The sequence below is a fragment of the Salvelinus namaycush genome, chromosome 36 (genome assembly GCF_016432855.1).
Source record: "Salvelinus namaycush isolate Seneca chromosome 36, SaNama_1.0, whole genome shotgun sequence".
Lineage (NCBI taxonomy): Eukaryota > Metazoa > Chordata > Actinopteri > Salmoniformes > Salmonidae > Salvelinus > Salvelinus namaycush.
In genome coordinates, this window is record NC_052342.1 from 16,159,199 (window position 1) to 16,181,550 (window position 22,352).

The following is a 22,352-nucleotide window of genomic DNA, read 5'->3' on the forward strand; positions in this document are numbered from 1 at the left end:
ATGTTAATTTTAATTAAATGAAATGTGTAGGTACGTTAGACTCTAAGAGAACATTGCCATTTAAATTATGATCCTTTTCAACACTTGACTGAATCACATCAGTATCAGTAATAGGCTAATAACAATGTGTGGTTTGATCCGTAAAACAAAATGAAATTAAAATGTTAACCCTATTCACCACATAAGAACCAAAATATATATATATTTTTTAAATATATATAGGAACATTTTGATTCCCAAAACGTATAAGGCATGAATAAAATGCAATGAACATGTACAATTTTGAAACTTGCATTTTGTTTACTTACAGAAGTGAAGTTCTTAAGTATTTAAAAACAGATTTAGCGTCAGAGCCTAGTACCCTAGGTAGACTGATTCACAGTAGGATCAATTATTTAATAAATTGCTTTCCAGCCTAGCAAATAAGACCCACAATATGGCCAGACAAGTATCTAAGGCCAAGTGCAAGACAGATTATCATACCAGCTACCATTCCTTGGCTTTTTTTATTGGTAGATTTCAAGGGCCCATGTCTTGACTGAAAACTAAGAACACTTGTTTGGTGTTTAATCTAAGAATGTTCCATGCAGTCTCTTGAGAAGTATTTATGTGTCGGGACTCAGTCAAACCAAGTTAAGGCTATTGCTCTTTGAGGCAATTTAGAGAATCTCACTGGATGCTAAAAGACTCTTTTATGCTTCTTTCTGCCTGTTCCTTTGAGATCCATTTCCAGGCAGGGGGAATATCTGCAGGCAGTGCACCATACTTTTCGGCAAAGTGCTTGTTGAATTTTGCCATCACAAATTTCCAGTAGTCCGAGGCCTGTATGCTGGCATCCGCAGGAATATGCCAGTCAGGGTAAATGTCCCGGTATTTCCTGTAAGGATGCCACCGTCCACCTGTTGCATAGCATTTGAAGGTGGAATCATTGAACACTAAAGAGGAGCAGATGTCAGTGTCAAGTTTTCTTGAGCCCTCAAACTTAAAACGACCAAGTCCCTGTGGTCGATGTATTGAGGCACAGTGGTTATTGTGGGCTTCTCCTCCTGCCTCGCACGGTGCCTTGCAGAATGGACACTGCTTCCCGCAGCCAAACACTCTTGTGAACAGCTCGTTCTGTGGCTTGATGTTCTGTCTTTCCAATTTCTTTTTCACATCCTTTGCTCCTTGGAACTCTTCTCTCAGCGACTGTTCCATATCCCCTACAGATATTTTAAGCCAGTGGGCAAACGATTCCTGTTTGGAATTGTTGAGGACCATGGTGGCTTCCAACGCATCTTGGGGAAGCACCAGCTTCTCTCCTAGGTGCCTGCATATGTCTTTAATGAATTCCTTTATGTTGCCCTTCTCATTCTTCTGTGCTTTAGTGATTGCCTCAGTGATGACACTGATGATCCCTTTGAGTTGACAGTCTTCCAAATCAAACATTTTGTTTCCACGTGAGAAGCGTTTCAAGATTTCATCAAAAATCCAATTCTTGACAAAGCCTTCGTAGTCACAGATGTAGCTCACATAGTTGGCAAAGTTGAATTCTGACAGTAGTTGCTTCAGGATAGAGTACTGGAAAAATGTCCGAGAGCTGAATTGAAAGGCATTCTGTCCTGTCAGCATTACATCAACAATTTCCATACCCAGGGAACTGGCAACATAGGCTTCTACTGCTGGTTTGAGACACAGGGTAGTGAACTGCTCAGCTTTCTTATGACACTGATCTTGTCCACTGATCAAGTCTTTGAAGTCTTCCAAGTATTTATATTTGAACTGTTCAAGGCACAAACGAGGATTATTGTCCTTTATGAACTTTTCATGCAGATTCTGGAAGGTCCTGGCTGCAAACCCACAAATGTGCAATTTGATGTTCAGTTCAAATTTGAGGCTTGTGTCAAGATCTTTGTTGGCATCCAGCTTCTCTTCAATCATGTGCAGAATCTCTTGTATGTATGTTTCATGGTAGTCCGTTTTCTTTTGGACCTTCTCGAACACAAACTCTTTGCATTTGGCTATAAGGTTGTCTGCCATGGCCTGGGTTTTTCTTGTGTGCTCATCCATGTAAAACTCCTTTACTAATCTCTTGAAAAACCCCTCTGGAGTGACTATGAAGTGTTCTTTTCCATGATCTTCAAGTTTCACTTTGTTAAGCTTTTCATTCACTACACCTCCCTTCTGCATCATGTTAGACCGGAGCTGGTTAAAAACATTACTCATCACGTCTTGTGGACTCAATCCTTCAAAGTTCGATAGCTCATGCACGGTTTCCTCCCATACCTTTTCAAATTCTCTATCAAGGTCCTTTTCTGACCGCTCAGAATGGCTCTTTCTGCAGTCCTCAAGTAACCTCAGCACTTTTTTCTCCATCACGGCTGTGTGGTTCTTTTTAATTGTGTCAAGCTTGATCATTCCTTTTCGAATCTCAAAAGCAGCTTCCAGTTTACTCATTATAGAGTTTTCCATCTCCCTTTTGATACCTTTGGTGCTGTTTGCAAAATCCTCTCTGTGTCTCTCCACAAGATAGACATGGCCCTCTGTCTGTTCGTAGTACTTGGTCAGGTTGTCAAGAATGGTCTTCTCCCATTTGATAAGTTCTATTGAGGCTTCCATTTTCAATTTGCTGTGAAAATCCCTCATGTTGTCCATCTGGTATTTCATCGCAACTGTTCCAAAGTTGGAAATCCTTGTTTCAGCATTTGTTGTCCATGTGTGCATGTGCTTTTTGAATGACCATTCCCACTTGTTGTACTCAATGCACAACTTCATGTAGGCATCAGCCACCAGGCTGTTTCTGAAGCTGAAGATGAAGTTTTCATACTTCACAGCATTCCAAAGGCTTTTTGTCCACTCCAGAAAGTACATGATGTTCCCAGAGGCCTTGCAGTCCTGGAAAACCTTGATCATGTTCTTTTTGAACTCGTAGACAGACTCGCTGTACCCGGCATTGACAGGTGCCATTGGAGGGTTTCCATGCCAAAGTCCAGGGATGTACCAGTTACCAGTCTCTGGGTTGTACTCCATCACATCTGTGAAGCTTTTGTTCTCTTCTTTTTTTTCCATTCTGGCTGCTGCCTGGGTCATCTCGTTCAATTGCTCCAAGAGCAATTTCCGGTCTCTCAAGTTCTTGTCGTGTGCCGAAACATCTGCCACGTTCTGGTGGACAAACTGACACTTGGGTTTCTTTCCCACCTCTTTCATCCGGAGAAAAGCATGGACAACAATTTGAAGGATGTCCTTCATGTCGGTCGAATTCTCCATGGCAATATTGACAATTGTGACATCACTCAGCCCAACAACTAGAGTTGCTAGCTCATTGTCGTGCTCATAGCTGTCATTCAGCTGTGCCAGTTCTGGCGACTTCAGTCCTTCTGTATCGATGATCACTAAGAAATCGCAGTTCAGTTCCTTTTTGAAGTCGTCTTTGACTTTGATGAGAAGCATGAAGGCCCCTCTTGTGCATCTGCCGCTACTGACTGCGAACTGCACTCCAAACATCGTATTCAGTAGAGTGGACTTTCCTGTGCTCTGAACACCTAGAACCGTTACCACCAGGATCTTGTTCTTTGGCTGCACCAAGACATTGAGCTGATGCAGCACATCACTCACCCATCTCAGAGGTATGTTGGACGCGTCTCCGTCCACCAGCTCCAGCGGAAACCCATCCAGAAGCAACTCAGCACATAGTCTGGGCAGGTGCTGCATTTGTTGCCGTGACACTTCAGTTTCTCTGAGTAAGACAGAAGACTCGTAAAGTTGACCCATTTCACGTAGGAAATGCTCGGTTCCCAAAGAACTGTTTGAAATCTGTCTGTCAAGGTCTGCAATTTGTTCTTTGTTTTCAGAGGAGTTCTGGCACATCTCTTTGTACTGCTCTCTGAGGCAAGACAAGTTTCTACGAGACATATTGTCCAGGTTCATTCGCATCCATTTCAAGAAGTAGGACCTTTCCAGCCCTGTGCTTGAAATTGAATTTATGAAGCAAGTCATTGTGCCTGATATGTCATAGTTTCTCTGCTTTTTCCTGAGTTGTATCTTCTGTGATTGGAGATCACTTTTATACATCTCTATGTTCTGATTCCCAGCTTTCCGCAGTCTGCATTCCTCCTTCTCTAGACGTGCCAGCTCCTTCCAGACCTGTCCTTGCAAGGGAAGCTGTCTTTCCTTATACTGGGGTATGTCATGTATGTTTGAAGTAATTGCATCAGCATTTTGCTTTGCACTTTGACATTCTTGGCAGTCCTCGTCAACCAAGATCCCAAGCTCGTGTGCCACTTCAGCCATCTGCTCCAGTGGCATTTTGGACTTTGAACTCTTGATCACCTGACCAACTGCGTTTCGCAGGTTCTTCACAAAGTCGGCATCATTCATCTGTTTGTTCTTCAGGATGACGTTGCTCGTTTTCAAGTTTAGCTCTTTGGCGGTTTTCTTCAAAGCATCAATGCTGAAGCTCTTGCTCTGTAGGTTACCCACTAGAAACAGCTGTGCCTTGGTATGTTGGCTGGTCAGTAGCTTGTACATGGTGTCCAAGTTGTCGAAGAACACAAAGACTGCTGCAGAAGTCTGACAAAGAAAGGAGTACTGGGTCTCACACAAACTGATGTCCCCTCTCAGATTAGCTACAGCAACAGGTTCACCAAAGATGTCAATGTTCTTGTTCCCACAGGGGAGGTACCAGCTTATCTCAACCAATCCATTGGATATCCTCCTTGGACTATCACCGCATTCCATATCATGGTGGACAAACGTATCGTGATACTGTTGGGGATTACTCAGTAGCTTGTTCAGAATCTGCGACTTGGACAGAGAGCACTCACCCAATCTGACAAAAGAGACCATGGGGAGGTCAGAGAGAACAATCCTGTCTTCAACAAATCCTCTTGGGTCCTCCAATGAATGAGGTCTGAACTTCTTGACAATGTCTCGCATTGCCCAAAGCATGAGCGTGCACTGTTCTGTGTCACAATTGGGGAGAAGCAGGGGCACAGAAAACTGACACATTGACATTTTCAAGACCATCTCTTGCTGCAGAAAACCATTAGAGCACAGAAAGAGAGCAGTAACAATGTCTAAGGGGTTCACCACATTACTAGAGTCCAGGTTATCAACCAGACTCTCCAGATCTAGGTCTATGTTGCAAAATGAAGCATCACAACTTGCCTCGCCTCCTGATGAGGTACATTTCACACTTCTAGCAGTTACATTAACCATCATTAACCTCTTCAGGAAAGTCCATGGCAGGGCTGTGAGAGTCTGAGCTGGTTCATCTGTGACGGTCTTCTCATCAATCTGCAGCACGGTGCTCAGGGTGAGCTTCTCTGTGTAGTGTTGCTCCAACCCCAGCTCCAGCAGCAAGCTCTCCAGGTGGGTTTCTGTGGGGGGAAAGACAGAGATATTTTTTTGCTATGTTCAGGTGAATTTAATAAATATTTTTTAAATTAAATCTATAAAGCACAACCCTTATTTTATAGATGACATATCAGAACAGGGGCAGACTGGCCATCTGCCATTTCGAGAAAATGCCAGCTGGTCCATTTTGAGCCCAGTGGGCCTGTCTAATTATCATTATCTGGCTTATACTGTGAGCCTCAAAGAATTATGAAAAAGAAAACACTAATATATCTTAATTAGATAAGTATTCACCCCCGAGTAAATACCATGTTAGAAACACCTTTGGCAGCATTTACAGCTGTGAGTCTTTTTGGGTAAGTCTATGGGCTTTGTACACCTGGGTTGTACAATATTTACCCATTCTTCAAGCTCTATCAAGTTAGTTGTTGATAATTGCTAGACAGTCATTTTCAAGTATTGCCAATGATTTTCAAATAGATTTAAGTCAAAACTTTAAGTTGGCCATTTTGGAACATTCAACGTCATCTTGATAAGCAACTCCAGTGTAGATGTGCCCTTGTGTTTTAGATTATTGTCCTGCTGAAAGGTGTATTTGTCTCCCAGTGTCTGTTGGAAAGCAGACTGAACATGGTTTTCCTTTAGGATTTTGTATGTGCTTAGCTCCATTCTGTTTATATTTATCCTGAAAAACTCCCCAGTCCTAGCCGATGACAAGCATACCCAAACAGGATGCATCTTTTGGAATATTTATCTTCTGTAAGACTTCCGTCTTTTCACTCTGTCATTTAGATTAGTATTGTGGAGTAACTATAATGTTGTTGATCCATCCTCAGTATTCTCCTATCACTGCCATTAAACTGTTTTAAAGTCACTATTGGCCTTATGGTGAAATCCCTGAGTGGTTCCCTTCCTCTCTGGCAACTAAGTTAGGAAGGTAGCCTGTATCTTTGTAGTGACTGGGTGTATTGTACACCATCCAAAGTCAAATTAATCATTTTAGGCTCATGTTAACCACTATTATTGCACACAGAGTGAGTCCTAGTTAAAACTTTTATATGAAGAACAATTCTCATTTAGAAGGCAAACATCTCATTAAATTTTTTCACAAATAGTTTAATATTTACTCATTAATTTTATCCAACATCTAGATGTAAATCTGATAATTGAAAAGTGTACACAAACAGAGATACAGTAATGTGGGTTTCCTGTCCTTCATGAGATCACCAAATGAAACACACTCGTCATGACTGTCCCTTAAGGGTCCACGGCCACATTCTCAAAAATAGAAATATTGTTTAATTATTCAAACTTTTGATGTCCAAAGGTCTCTCTGTGTTCCACAGTTTACATTCCAATCTCAAACACTACAGAGCATAGGGGCAGTGTATTTTACGACTGACTTACAGCCGACTTCCCGCTCTACCCCTCTATGAGAGAGAGCACGCTGTAGAGCAGACCCAATGTAACCTGATCCTTCTGACCGTCACAGGAGAGTTATGACAACTCTGTACCGGTACCCCCTGTATATAGCCTCGCTACTGTTATTTTAATGCTGCTCTTTAATTATTTGTTATTTTTATCTTTTTGTTACTTAACACTTATTTTTCTAAAAATTGCATTGTTGGTTAAAGGGCTTGTAAGTAAGCATTTCACTGTAATGCTCCTGTTGTATTCGGCGCATGTGACAAATACATTTGATTTGATTTGATTCAAGAGAAGAAGGCAAGCCTTGAAATGAGTGTTGAGAAAGCCGCAACAGTTGAAAAATAAACTAAAAAGTTGAAGGGTACTGTTAATGCTATCGAAGCTGACGATAATGAACCTAAAAAAAGAGAGCAAGTTGTTAACTACTCTAGGATAGGTGGGACGGCCAAAATCCAGAAAAAATGGAGCGCGCCAAATTCAAAAATATTACTATAAAAATCAATCTTTCATGAAATCACACATGAAAGACACCAAATTAAAGCTACTCATGTTGTGAATCCAGCCAACATGTCTGATTTCAAAAAGGATTTACGGGGAAAGCACACCAAACAATTATGTTAGCTCAGTACATAGCCACAGAAAAACACAACACATTTTCCCAGCAAAAGATAGTAGGAACAAAAACCAGAAATAGAGATAAAATTAATCACTAACCTTTGAACATCTTCATCAGAAAACACTCATATGACATTATGTTACACAATACATTTATGTTTTGTTCGATAATGTGCATATTTATATCCACAAATCTCGGGTTACATTGGCGCCATGTTCAGAAATGCCTCCAAAATATCCGGAGTAATTACAGAGAGCCACGTCAAATAACAGAAATACTCATCATAAACTTTGATGAAAGATACATGTTTTACATATAATTAAAGATACACTGGTTCTTAATGCAACCGCTGTGTCAGATTTTTTTTAAACTTTAGGAAAAAGCACACCATGCAATAATCTGAGACGGCGCTCAGATAGTAACAACATTTCTCCGCCATGTTGGAGTCAACAGAAATATGAAATTACATCATAAATATTCCCTTACCTTTGATTATCTTCATCAGAATGCAGTGCCAGGAATCCTAGTTCCACAATAAATCGTTTCTTTTGAAGCTTGGCATTCAGGCCAAAGAGTTCAATCTTGGTTTTATCAGACCAGAGAATCTTTTTTTTCATGGTCTGAGAGTTTTTAGGTGCCTTTTGACAAACCCCAAGCGGGCTGTCATGTGAGGAGTGGCTTCAGTCTGGCCGCTCTACCATAATGGCCTCATTGGTGGAGAGCTGCAGAGGAACTCTAGAGCTCTGTCAGAGTGAACATCGGGTTCTTGGCCACCTCCCTGACCAGAGTCTTGGTGGTTCCAAACTTCTTCCATTTCAGAATGATGGAGGCCTCTGTGTTCTTGGGGACCTTCAATGATGCAGAATTCTTTTTGGTACCGTTCCCCAGATCTGTGCCTTGACACAATCCTGTCTCGGAGCTCTATGGACAATTCCTTAGACCTTATGGCTTGGTTTTTGCTCTGACATGCACTGTCAACTGTGGGACTTTTTTATAGACAGGTATGTACCTTTCCAAATAATTTTTATGGAAACCCAAAGTAATCATACCTATCCGCCCCAGTGACTTTCCATGGCGCCTTTACACATAACAGTTGAAGTCGGAAGTTTTAGTACACTTAGGTTGAAGTCATTAAAACTCGTTTTTCAACCACTCCACAAATGTCTTGTTAAAACCTCTACGGACCCCCCATCCCGGATCCGGGATCATCCTCATCAAAAAAGCTGACTAGCATAGCCTAGCCTAGCGCCACAGGGATATCATATAATATAATTTCATGAAATCACAAGTCCAATACAGCAAATGAAAGATAAACATCTTGTGAATCCAGCCAATATTTCCGATTTTTTAAGTGTTTTACCGGGAAAACACAATATATATTTATGTTAGCTCACCACAATAGCCAAACACACAACGCCATGTTTTCACCGCCAACATAGCTTTCACAAAACCCACAAATAGAGATAAAATTAATCACTAACCTTTGAACAACTTCATCAGATGACAGTCTTATAACATCATGTTATACAATACATTTATGTTTTGTTCGAAAATGTGCATATTTATAGCTACAAATCCTGGTTTTACATTGTGAATACGTCGCCATAATGCACCAAATAGTCCGGAGAATTTTTGGACAGTCACGTAATCTAACCGAAAAACTCATCATAAACTTTACTAAAAAATACATGTTGTACAGGTCGCAGTTGCAAATGAGAACTTGTTCTCAACTAGCCTACCTGGTTAAATAAAGGTGAAATAAAAATAAATAAATAAAATGAAATATACACTGGTTCTTAATGCAACCGCTGTGTTAGATTTTTAAAAATAACTTTAGTAAAAAGCACAGCATGCAATATTGTGAGACAGCGCCCACCAATTCTCCGCCTTGTTGGAGCCAACACATACCACAAAAATACGAAATAACATCATAAATATTCTCTTACCTTTGATGATCTTCCATCAGAATGTAGTGCAAGGTGTCCTAGTTCCACAATAAATCGTTGTTTTGTTTTAGAATGTCCATTTCTTCTGTCGAATTAGCAACTTTGGCTAGCATTGTGGCGCACACGTGTCCATCAAGTCTTGGCGCATGGAACGAAAAATTCCAAAAGTCACAATAAACGTTGAATAAACTGGTCAAACTCGGTTGAAAATCCATCTTTATGATGTTATTATCATATGTATCCAATAAAGTCCGAGACGGAGCATTTCGTCGTGTATACCTAACGCATTTCAGAAGACAATGTCGTGTTCCCTGGTGCGCAGCTGAATACTGACAATAGGGCGGACCTGTCACTCCAAAAGCTCTCATTCGGTCTCACATCAAGCTAGACACCCCATTCAACATTCTACTGCCTGTTGACATCTAGTGGAAGGCGTATGAAGTGCATACAGATCCATAAATATAAGGCAATTGAATAGGCAAGCCCTGACACAGAGCCCCATTTTCAAAATTTTCACTTCCTGTTTGGAAGTTTGCTGCCAAATGAGTTCTGTTTTACTCACAGATATAATTCAAACAGTTTTAGAAACTTCAGAGTGTTTTCTATCCAATAGTAATAATAATATGCATATTGTATGATCTAGAACAGAGTACGAGGCCGTTTAATTTGGGCACGATTTTTTCCCAAAGTGAAAACAGCGCCCCCTATTCCCAAGAGGTTAGTTTTGGCAAGTCGGTTAGGACATCTACTTTTTGTTCCAACAATTGTTTACAGACAGATTATTTCACTTACAATTCACTGTATCACAATTCCAGTGGGTCAGAAGTTTACATACACTAAGTTGACTGTGCCTTTAAACAGCCTTTAAACAGCTGGAAGATTCCAGTCAATTGGAGGTGTACCGCTTTGCCGCGTTGCCGCTTGCTATAGACCACCCTCTGCCCCCAGCTGTGCCCTGGACACCATATGTGAATTGATTACCCCCATCTATCTTCAGACCTCGTGCTGCTACATGACCTAAACTGGGACAATCTGGACCCCCTATTTCTAAAACTATCTGGCAAAATTGTTGCAACCCCTATTACTAGCCTGTCTTTCGTATCATCTGAGATTCCCAAAGATTGGAAAGCTGCCGCGATCATCCCCCTCTTCAAAGGGGGAGACACTCTAGACCCAAACTGCTACAGACCTATATCTATCCTACCCTGCCTTTCTAAGGTCTTCGAAAGCCAAGTTAACAAACAGATTACTGACCATTTCGAATCCCACCGTACATTCTCCGCTATGCAATCTGGTGTCAGAGCTGGTCACGTGTGCACCTCAGCCACGCTCAAGGTCCTAAACAATATCATAACCGCCATCAATAAGAGACATTACTGTGCAGCCGTATTCATCGACCTGGCCAAGGCTTTCGACTCTGTCAATCACCACATTCTTATCGGCAGACTCAACAGCCTTGGTTTCTTAAATGACTGCCTCACCGGCTACTTCTCTGATAGAGTTCAGTGTGTCAAATCGGAGGGCCTGTTGTCTGGACCTTTGGCAGTCTCTATGGGGGTGCCACATGGTTCAATTCTCGGGCCGACTCTCTTCTCTGTATACATCAATGATGTCACTCTTGCTGCTGGTGATTCTCTGATCCACCTCTACGCAGACGACACCATTCTGTATACATCTGGCCCTTTGTTGGACACTGTTTTAACTAACCTCCAGACGAGCTTCAATACCATACAACTCTCATTCCGTGGCCTCCAACTGCTCTTAAATGCAAGAAAAACTAAATGCATGCTTCAATCGATCGCTGCCCGCACCTGCCCGCCCGTCCAGCATCACTACTCTGGACGGTTCTGACTTAGAATATGCGGACAACTACAAATACCTAGGTGTCTGGTTAGACTGTAAACTCTCCTTCCAGACTCACATTAAGCATCTCCAATCCAAAATTAATCCAAAGTTAAATCTAGAATCGGCTTCCTATTTCGCAACAAAGCATCCTTCACTCATGCTGCCAAACATACCCTCGTAAAACTGACCATCCTATCGATCCTCGACTTCGGCGATGTCATTTACAAAATAGCCTCCGACACTTTACTCAACAAATTGGATGCAGTCTATCACAAGTGCCATCCGTTTTGTCACCAAAGCCCCATATACTACCCACCACTGCGACCTGTATGCACTCGTTGGCTGGCCCTCGCTTCATACTCGTCGCCAAACCCACTGGCTCTAGGTCATCTAGAAGTCTTTGCTAGGTAAAGCCCCGCCTTATCTCAGCTTACTGGTCACCATAGCAGCACCCACCCGTAGCACGCACTCCAGCAGGTATATCTCACTGTTCACCCCTAAAGCCAATTCCTCCTTTGGTCGCCTTTCCTCCCAGTTCTCTGCTGCCAATGACTGGAACGAACTGCAAAATCACTGAAGCTGGAGACTCATATCTCCCTCATTAGCTTTAAGCACCAGCTGTCAGAGCAGCTCACAGATCACTGCACCTGTACATAGCCCATCTGTAAATAGCCCATCCAACTATCCCATCCCCTTACTGTATTTATTTATTTATCTTGCTCCTTTGCACCCCAGTATCTCTACTTGCACATTCATCTTCTGCACATCAACCACTCCAGTGTTTAATTGGTATATTGTAATTACTTTGCCAACATGGCCTATTTATTGCCTTACCTCCCTTATCTTACCTCATTTGCACACACTGTATATCAACTTTTTCTACTGTATTATTGTATTATGTTTGTTTATTCCATGTGTAACTCTGTGTTGTTGTATGTGTTGTACTGCTTTGCTTTATCTTGGCCAGGTCGCAGTTGTAAATGAGAACTTGTTCTCAACTACCCTACTTGGTTAAATAAAGGTGAAATAAAAAAAACAAAAAAATAAAAGTACCTGTGGATGTATTTCAAGGCCTTCCTTCAAACTCAGTGCCTCTTTGCTTGACATCATGGGAAAAAGACCAAGACCTCCACAAGTCTGGTTCATCCTTGGGAGAAATTTCCAAACGTCTGAAGGTACCACGCTCATCTGTACAAACAATAGTACGCAAGTATAAACACCATGGGACCACGCAGCCGTCATACCGCTCAGGAAGGAGACTCATTCTGTCTCCTAGAGATGAACATACTTTGGTGCGAAAAGTGCAAATCAATCCCAGAACAGCAGCAAAGGACCTTGTGAAGATGCTGGAGGAAACAGGTACAAAAGTATCTATATCCACAGTAAAACGAGTTCTATATCGACATAACTTGAAAGGCCGCTCAGCAAGGAAGAAGCCACTGCTCCAAAACCGCCATAAAAAATCTAGAATACGGTTTGCAACTGCACATGAGGACAAAGATCGTACTTTTTGGAGAAATCTCCTCGTCTGATGAAACAAAAATAGAACTATTTGGCCATTATGACCATTGTTATGTTTGGAGGAAAAAGAAGGAGGCTTGCAAGCCGAAGAACATCGTCCCAAACATGAAGCACGGGTGGCAGCATCATGTTGTGGGGGTGCTTTGCTACAGGAGGGACTGGTGCACGTGACAAAATAGATGCATCATTAGGAAGGAAAATTATGTGGATATATTGAAGTAACATCTCAAGACATCCGTCAGGAAGTTAAAGCTTGGTCGCAAATGGGTCTTCCAAATGGACAATGACCCCAAGCATACTTCCAAAGTTGTGGCAAAATTGCTTAAGGACAACAAAGTCAAGGTATTGGAGCGGCCATCACAAAGCCCTGACCTCAATCCTATAGAAAATGTGTGGGCAGAACTGAAAAGCGTGTGCGAGCAAGGAGGCCTACAAACCTGACTCAGTTACACCAGCTCTGTCAGGAGGAATGGGCCAGAATTCACCCAACTTATTGTTGGATACTTGTGGAAGGCTACCCAAAACGTTTTAACCCAAGTTAAACATTTTAATGGCAATGCTACCAAATACTAATTGAGTGTATGTAAACTTCTGACCCACTGGGAATGTGATGAAAGAAAGAAAAGCTGAAATACATAATTCTCTCTACTATTATTCTGACATTTCACATTCTTAAAATAAGTGGTGATCCTAACTCACCTAAGACTGGGAATTTTTATTAGGATTAAATGTCAGGAAGTGTGAAAAACTGAGTTTAAATGTATTTGGCTAAGGTGTATATAAACTTCCGACTTCCAACTGTACCCCTGCGCGCTCTGTCATTGTGCTGAGACAACGCAGAGGAGATACAGATTTTGCAACAACCTGTCACTCAATCATTTGGATCTTTTTGCTATTTATATATAGGAACATAAAACTAAAACTGAGGGGCACAAGTTTCAACTGAGGGGGCTAAGCCCCCTTTTGCCCCCTTGTGGAGCCGGGTAAGGTTCACACATTATCGCAGGAGTCATACTTGAATAAAAGTAAATATAGTCTACCTTAATAGAAAATTACTCAAGTAAAAGTTAAAGTCACCCAGTAAAATACTACTTGAGTAAATGTCTAAAAGTATTTGGTATTAAATATAATTATCAAAAGTAAATTAAATTGCTCAAATAATATACTTAAGTATCAAAAATAAAAGTATAAATAATTTCACATTCCTTATATTAAGCAAACCAGACAGCACAATTGTCTTGATTTTTTAATTTACGGATAGCCAGGGGCACACTCCAACACTGACATGATTTACAAAAAAAGCATTTGTGTTAATGAATCCGCCAGATGAGAGGCAGTACGGATGACCAGGGACATTCTCTTGGCGAGTGTGTGAATTGGACCATTTTCCTGTCCTGCTAAGCATTCGAAATGTAACAAGGACTTTTTGGTGTATGGAGTAAAAGGAAAATGTACGGAGTAAAAAGTACATCATTTTCTTTTTAACCTTTATTTAACTAGGCAAGTCAGTTAAGAACAAATTCTTATTTACAATGATGGCCTACCCTGGCCAAACCCTAACCCGGACGACACTGGGCCAATTGTGCGCCGCCCTATGGGACTCCCAATCATGGCCGGTTGTGAAACAGCCTGGAATTGAACCAGGGTCTGTAGTGACGCCTCTAGCACTGAGATGCAGTGCCTTAGACTGCTGCATCACTCGGGAGCCCTATAAGAATGTAGTGGAGTAAAAGTGAAAGTAGTCAAATATATAAAATAGTAAAGTACAGATCCCCCCAAAAATTACTTAAGTAGTAATATAAAGTATTTTAGTTTAGTACTTTACACCACTGCATTCTAGTCAACACAATGCGCCACAACAATCTCGCCACAGTGAGACGGCCGCATGCGGACCCCCTTTTGTAGGCCCTCGGATCTTTATTTGTATTGTTTTGGAACTCATTTGGGTAATTAACTTATTGTTGAGAGATAGAATAGTAGTAAACACAAGGTGCAATTTCGAAATTAGCTTGTGCATCAGAAATGTTCTTTTTTTGTCAGCCACAGTCACTGAATTAGTCCATGTCAGCTAAACATTTTTAGATTGGTAAAGCCCAGGGATACCCAGGGATGGGCAACTGGCGGCCCGCCGTTTTGTAGCCCTGCGGATCAATTTCCCAAAGAATAATTATAAATAATTTAAAAAATGAATTGGGGGGGAACTTAGTCGGGGTCTTAACTTACAGTTGAGAGTTAGAATAGTAGAACACTAGGGATGTGCACCTTTCCCTTTGAAGATAATTTGATACGTACAGTACATTTAAATTGAGAAAATAAATGCATTAAAAGCATTTATGTGAAGCTTTGTGATTTACAAGGACAATTTGATGTTGGACAACAAACTTTAAATCATGCTTAAGACAGATGAAAGGCGGCGTTTGTACTGGTGGGGTTGGCGGGACTTTTAAATACATCATGACTAGGTCACAGAGAGGAAGTTTCCATGACACTCTGCAGCGCTGCAGTGCATCATGGTCTCATGGCCTATTCCCAGGACCTAACCATTATATGTGGGTTTTCAAGTTTAATATTATGTTGTTAAGAATATCATAATTCACTGTATAAGTTATGAATGTTTCTTTTTGCTCAAAGTTTTCAACTGCCTGTATATATTAGAGCTATTGATACTCACAGACTCTAATCTGCTGCAAATAAATGAAGAGATTTACATTTCAAGTACCACCAGCAGAGCTATTGAAGTAAGGGGCCATGTTCAGTACAAAAAAACGATGTGGAAGGATGCAGATAGAAATGCCATGAATAGAGTTGTCGTGATTCCTTATTCTACATCCCAGAGAGGCATGTTCTTATACAGAATAAATGTCTATCTGAAAGCTGGCCAACGTTGTGGCCTGCTGAACATGGCCCTGTTTAGGTGTCTGTTTAATACCTGCTACGGCAGCATCCATTGGTTGAGCTGGCTCAGACTTTAGACCGTCAGTTTGTGCTCTCTGAGATGAATCCTCTTCTTCCCCAAGGTATAAGTCACAGTCCTGCAAATGAAGAAAAAAAATCCAAGATTTAACAAGTTAAAATGAATGGTTTAATCTTTTGAAATGTCAGCCAATCAAATCATTTCAGAATTTCACACAGGGGGCTCTTTGAGACAAAATCAGGGAGACTTTTTTCAGCTGAAAATGTTATCTAGTCTGTATTGTCACATGCTATTCCCACCTGGAAGCGGGAACTATGGAATTTCTATCCCAAATTGCCCCACTCACTCTTTAACAGCGACATTACTGCCCCTCGAGCCAGGTCTAACTCTTGAGGACTTCTTGTTAGTTCATTTTGTGGGCTGAGAGAGGAGATAGCTTTTCCTTCTAACACAAATAATACTTGATAAAATAAATAACCATCAGAGTGATACAAATACAGCAGTTCGGTCAATAGTCCGACAAGATACAATTTTCACTTCTAGTAAGCTATAGTAACAATAAATGTTATGCTAACAGCATTACTAGCTCCCCAGCTTGTAAGAAAAACTCTCAGAATACTGTCTAGATCTTTAGCATCAAAAAGAATAATGAATGAACAAACGAATAAGAATAAAACTTCTATCAGTCTACTCCTCCATTTTATAATCAAGTTGGGCCACATAGTATGGAAACCATGCTCAGTGTTAACCACACTTCAACTTCTCCACCAATTTTAAAGTAATCAAGAACAGCTATAACAGAGCTGGGCGATAAATTGACACGTTTTGCTATAATGATATCAGCGATAAATCATGATTCATTATTTTTGAGAGAGGTGATAGTGATGGTTGATATGGACAAAAAGTAATATCGAAATTAATATAACTATTTTGCTCAATAACAAATACAACAATCCCCCCCCAAAATGATGGACAGTTACTTTACATTAGGGGCTGTAAACACATGTTTTCTAGTGTCAAGTAAGACAACTGAGATGGCAGCCTATGATTCCAAAAATGTAATATTTCATCTAACATATCCAGGAAATGCATGACTGATATTTTTATGTGAAACCTGACAAAATAGGTTCCAGAATTATCAAATGTATTTTTGGCTCTTCAGAGAATTTGCCAACATCTTTGTGCATATTGGGCTATAGGCTATACTATTCACTACCTGAGGCGGTGGGAACTCAAAACACTTAGGGTGTTTTCCCATAATAGTCCTCTTTAAAATAACCGATCTCAGTCCTCTTTAAAGTGAACTCTGAGGTATTTATTTTTTGCAAAAGTACTCAGTTGTCTTTGTATTCACACTGCCCTTGCCTTTGAATGAGGACTCAACTCTTCTGCCAGTTCACTTCACCTATTTTGTGGACTGAGTCCTCTTTGCATTCACATTGCTATGTTTAGAAAGGAACCAAGATCTTTTTTTCAACATGCACTCTGGGTTTTTACAAAGTGCAGGACAATCCATTCAATCAGAACGTGTTATTGGACAGATTTTAGTTAAAATATGAGACATAATAATTGTAATCAGAAGATACTATTAACATGTACATTTGATTGGTAACAGAATAAATATAATAACTGTTGAATAAATAATGCTGTAATTGAAAATTGACTGCCCTTTTAAGAGCTAGAATAGATTTTGTACCCTATGTTGTGATTCTCACCAAATATCCACTATTCAAACCCTGCAATCAATAAACAGCTTATGACGCTCTCTTAACCTATAGTCACATATTGCAAGCAAATAATCTGGACAAAAACTCCACACATTTGGGAATTTCTGTAAATCTTTGACAATTGCTAATCAATATCCAAAAACAGCACTTTTTTTCTGCAAACCTGCACATCATTTTCTTCTCTCTTTTGTGATTCCAATGTAAGGGGTTATGGCAGGGGAAACGGTGTTGCAGTAGTCTAGTGTGTGGTGTGGGAATAATGACAAGCGAACATGGGGAGCTTTGCGATCTCATTACACTAAAAAAAGGGAGCCGGACAATAGAATTCCGGCTCTCAGAATTCCGGAAAAATGTGCTGTCTGGTTTGCTTAATATAAGGAATGTGAAATTATTTATACTTTTATTTTTGATACTTAAGTATATTATTTGAGCAATTTAATTTACTTTTGATAATTATATTTAATACCAAATACTTTTAGACATTTACTCAAGTAGTATTTTACTGGGTGACTAACTTTTACTTGAGTCATTTTCTATTAAGGTAGGCTACATTTACTTTTACTCAAGTATGATTCCTGCGATAATGTGTGAACCTTACCCGGCTCCACAAGGGGGCAAAACGGGGGCTTAGCCCCATCAGTTGAAACTTGTGCCACTCAGTTTTAGTTTTATGTTCCTATATATAAATAGCAAAAAGATCCAAATGATTGAGTGACAGATTGGCGCAAACTCTGTATCTCCGCTGCGCTGTCTCAGCACAATGACAGAGCGCGCAGGGGTACAGTTGGAAGTCGGAAGTTTACATACACCTTAGCCAAATACATTTAAACTCAGTTTTTCACAATTCCTGACATTTAATCCTAGTAAAAATTCCCAGTCTTAGGTGAGTTAGGATCACCACTTATTTTAAGAATGTGAAATGTCAGAATAATAGTAGAGAGAATTATGTATTTCAGCTTTTCTTTCTTTCATCACATTCCCAGTGGGTCAGAAGTTTACATACGTTCAATTAGTATTTGGTAGCATTGCCATTAAAATGTTTAACTTGGGTTAAAACGTTTTGGGTAGCCTTCCACAAGTATCCAACAATAGGTTGGGTGAATTTTGGCCCATTCCTCCTGACAGAGCTGGTGTAACTGAGTCAGGTTTGTAGGCCTCCTTGCTCGCACACGCTTTTCAGTTCTGCCCAAATTTTCTATAGGATTGAGGTCAGGGCTTTGTGATGGCCACTCCAATACCTTGACTTTGTTGTCCTTAAGCCATTTTGCCACAACTTTGGAAGTATGCTTGGGGTCATTGTCTATTTGGAAGACCCATTTGCGACCAAGCTTTAACTTCCTGACTGATATCTTGAGATGTTGCTTCAATATATCCACGTAATTTTCTTTCCTCATGATGCCATCTATTTTGTCACATGCACCAGTCCCTCCTGCAGCAAAGCACAACATGATGCTGCCACCCGTGTGCTTCACGGTGGGGATGGTGTTCTTTGGCTTGCAAGCCTCCCCCTCTTTCCTCCAAACATAACGATGGTTATTATGGCCAAACAGTTCTATTTTTGTTTCATCAGACCAGAGGACATTTCTCCAAAAAGTACGATCTTTGTCCCCATGTGCAGTTGCAAACCGTAGTCTGACTTTTATATGGCGGTTTTTGGAGCAGTGGTTTATTCCTTGCTGAGCAGCCTTTCAAGGTATGTCAATATAGGACTCGTTTTTACTGTGGATATAGATACTTTTGTACCTGTTTCCTCCAGCATCTTCACAAGGTCCTTTGCTGCTGTTCTGGGATTGATTTGCACTTTTCGCACCAAAGTACGTTCATCTCTAGGAGACAGAACGCGTCTCCTTCCTGAGCGGTGTGACGGCTGCGTGGTCCCATGGTGTTTATACTTGCGTACTATTGTTTGTACAGATGAACGTGGTACCTTCAGGCGTTTGGAAATTGCTCCCAAGGATGAACCAGACTTGTGAAGGTCTACAATTTTGTTTCTGAGGTCTTGGCTGATTTTTTAAAATGTTCCCATGTCAAGAAAAGAGGCACTGAGTGTGAAGGTAGGCCTTGAAATACATCCACAGGTACACCTCCAATTGACTCAAATTATGTCAATTAGCCTATCAGAAGCATCTAAAGCCATGACATCATTTTCTGGAATTTTCCAAGCTGTTTAAAGGCACAGTCAACTTAGTGTATGTAAACTTCTGACCCACTGGAATTGTGACACTGTGAATTATTAGTGAAATAATCTGTCTGTTAACAACTGTTGGAAAAATTACTTTTGTCATGCACAAAGTAGATGTCCTAACCGACTTGCCAAACTATAGTTTGTTCACAAGAAATTTGTGGAGTGGTTGAAAAACTAGTTTTATTGACTCCAAAGTGTATGTAAACTTCTGACTTCAACTGTATCTGATATTGGCAGAAAGCTTAAATTCTTGTTAATCTAACTGCACTGTCCAATTTACAGTAGCTATTACAGTGAAAGAATACCATGCTATTGTTTGAGGAGAGTGCACAATTTTGAACATGAAAAGTCATTAATAAACAAATTAGGCACATTTGGGCAGTCCTGATACAACATTTTGAACAGAAATACAATGGTTCATTGGATCAGTCTAACACTTTGCACTTACACAGCTGCCATCTAGTGGCCAAAATCTAAATTGCACCTGGGCTGGAATAATACATTTTGGCCTTTCTCTTGCATTTCAAAGATGACGGTACAAAAAAATACAAAAGAACGTGTTTTTTTCTTTGTATTTTCTTTTACCAGATCTAATGTGTTATATTATCCTACATTCCTTTCACATTTCCACAAACTTCAAAGTTTTTCCTTTCAAATTATACCATAAATATGCATATCCTTGCTTCAGGGCCTGAGCTACAGGCAGTTAGATTTGGGTATGCCATTTCAGGTGAACATGTTTAAAAAGGGGCTGATCTTTAAGATGAGTTTTCACAAAGAATTAAGCGAACTGCACTGAGTTCACAAAAATGGTCTGAAAGGGACCAAGTGTGAAAACACCCTTAGCTAGATTGCTAACTCTAAATATGATATTGTTGCTAGATAGCCATGTAGGCTACTTTATTAATCTATCAGTAAATGTAGACTAATGTCCTACAAAAACTTTCAAGCGCTAGGCCTAGGCTACTTGATGTAGGCCTATTCACTGCAAATGGCGCACAAAACCATACTAACTACAGCCTACTCCGGTTGTAAAGTGGTGCCATGAACTCAATATTAAAGAGGTGATGAATACATGATATACTCACAGAAAGCTGTGACTCTCCTCTCTAGCACAACAGTAGTTGGTTTGAAAGCTGTATTTTTCCCACAATAGCATTTTGATCTTTGAAAGCTGTATTTTTCCCACAATAGCATTTTAATCAACGGTCATATGCTTGTGCTTCTCAGAATGCATCTGTCCCTCATACGTGCGGACGGTGGGGAGAGGGAGTCAGCAGCCGACAGCATAACAGGGACAGCCAGATACTTTCAGAGCAGAAATTAACATAATGCAGAGGCTATTAAAGCTGACCAAATAATGTTTTTTGAACAATTTACGGGAGCGTTGTGTAATTATTTAAAAAATTAAACATTGAAAATTACTGATGTACGCTAAATGCTTCAGTAAGAGGAAGGCAATGTCAGTGCTGGTAATTTTCGGTTTATCTTCTCAGGTCTACTATGACACTAACCACACCACATTAAAGCAATAAGGCACAGGGGCATGTGGTATCAGGCCAATATACCACGGCTAAGGGCTGTTCATACACACAACGCAGCGCAAACTGCCTGGATACAGCCCTTAGCCGTGGGATATTGGCCATATACCACAAACCCCCGAGGTGCCTCATTGCTATTATAAACTGGTTACAAACGTAATTACAACAGGAAAAATAAATGTTTTGTCATACTCGTGGTATACGGTATTGCATACCACAGCTCTCAGGCAATCAGCATTCAGGGCTCAAAACCCCCAGCTTAAAACTACATTAGTCATTTAGCAGACTTACAGGAGCAATTAGGGTTAAGTGCCATGCTCAAGAGCACATCAACAGATTGTTCATCTAGTCGGCTCACGGATTTAAACCCACAACCTTTCGGTTACTGGCCCAACGCTCTTAACCTCTAGGCTAAGATGTAATCGTTTAACCATCAGTTACCTATAGAAAAGTGTTTAGAACACGTCAAAACAGAACAGCTCAAACCAAGCTAAAACTTTAGCTCATCGGGTTCAAACAAGGTAACAAGACACTTGTCAAGCTCGGTCTAAATAGAGAGTCTATTAGCAATGTTCAGCATTAAAAAAGTCAAAGGCAGGAAGCAGTATAGCTCATTTCAACAGGAAGCTACACGCACACAGGCTCAGCTCGCCTCCACGCTATTGCCCTCTTTTTCAGCCTTAGCAGAGTTGCAAAAATGGTGTAACAGAAAGGTGCAGATGATGATGGCACCAAAATAGCCTCTCTTTTTCTCTGCCCATCATCTGTCCATCTTCACCAACATGGTCAGATGACCAAGTTAACCAGCAGTGAGGCCTCTCCTTGCTGCTTCTCCAGACATTTTCCAGTCCCTTTTCTCTCCACCCTCCTCTCAGTCTCTGGGCAATAGACAACTTTAGCCTCTGCTCCGTCTGACTGAAGGGGTATCCTCGGTGGTGCTATAGTTTTACACGATCTTGACAGTATGCAAAGCATCTAGCTATCTGAACAAATATGAATGCCCTCCAATCTGGACACTGTCCTCCTGTACCTATGTAAAAGCATCAAAAGTATTTCCTTGATTGCTTGCATTCTATCTCCTTTCCTCCTTTCTAAAAACGCATCAGAGATCCATTGCATTGCATTTAAGGAAGGGGGTGAGGAGAGAGGACGTGAGGAATTGAGGAAAGATTTAAGGTTCAACCCCAAGTGTCACAACCTACCTCTTCTTTTATATCCATTAGCAGGGTGCCTTCAGCCATGCCACTCTTACCCCGGTTCAAAGGTCAAAAACTTTCACATGGCCAGGATCTGAA

General features: G+C 40.7%; 1 protein-coding gene across 1 annotated transcript; it reads right to left on the reverse strand.

Annotated features, from left to right (window-relative positions):
- LOC120030662 (up-regulator of cell proliferation-like) lies at positions 1-22,352 on the reverse strand. The gene is made up of 3 exons (XM_038976102.1): positions 22,260-22,352; positions 15,620-15,722; positions 1-5,357 (listed from the first exon to the last, which is right to left on the reverse strand). Exons 1-3 carry the CDS (start codon positions 22,296-22,298, stop codon positions 670-672), a joined length of 4,830 nt encoding a protein of 1,609 aa, XP_038832030.1. The 5' UTR covers positions 22,299-22,352; the 3' UTR covers positions 1-669.

Bases quoted from the DNA above. Each gene is read 5' to 3' on its own strand.
- LOC120030662 (XM_038976102.1), bottom strand. From the start codon at position 22,298: ATGGCTGAAGGCACCCTGCTAATGGATATAAAAGAAGAG. The intron at 15,723-22,259 runs GTAGGTTGTGAC...CTTCATTTGCAG, and splicing joins TAATGGATATAAAAGAAGAG to GACTGTGACTTATACCTTGG. The intron at 5,358-15,619 runs GTATTAAACAGA...TTCCCCCCACAG, and splicing joins AATGGATGCTGCCGTAGCAG to AAACCCACCTGGAGAGCTTG.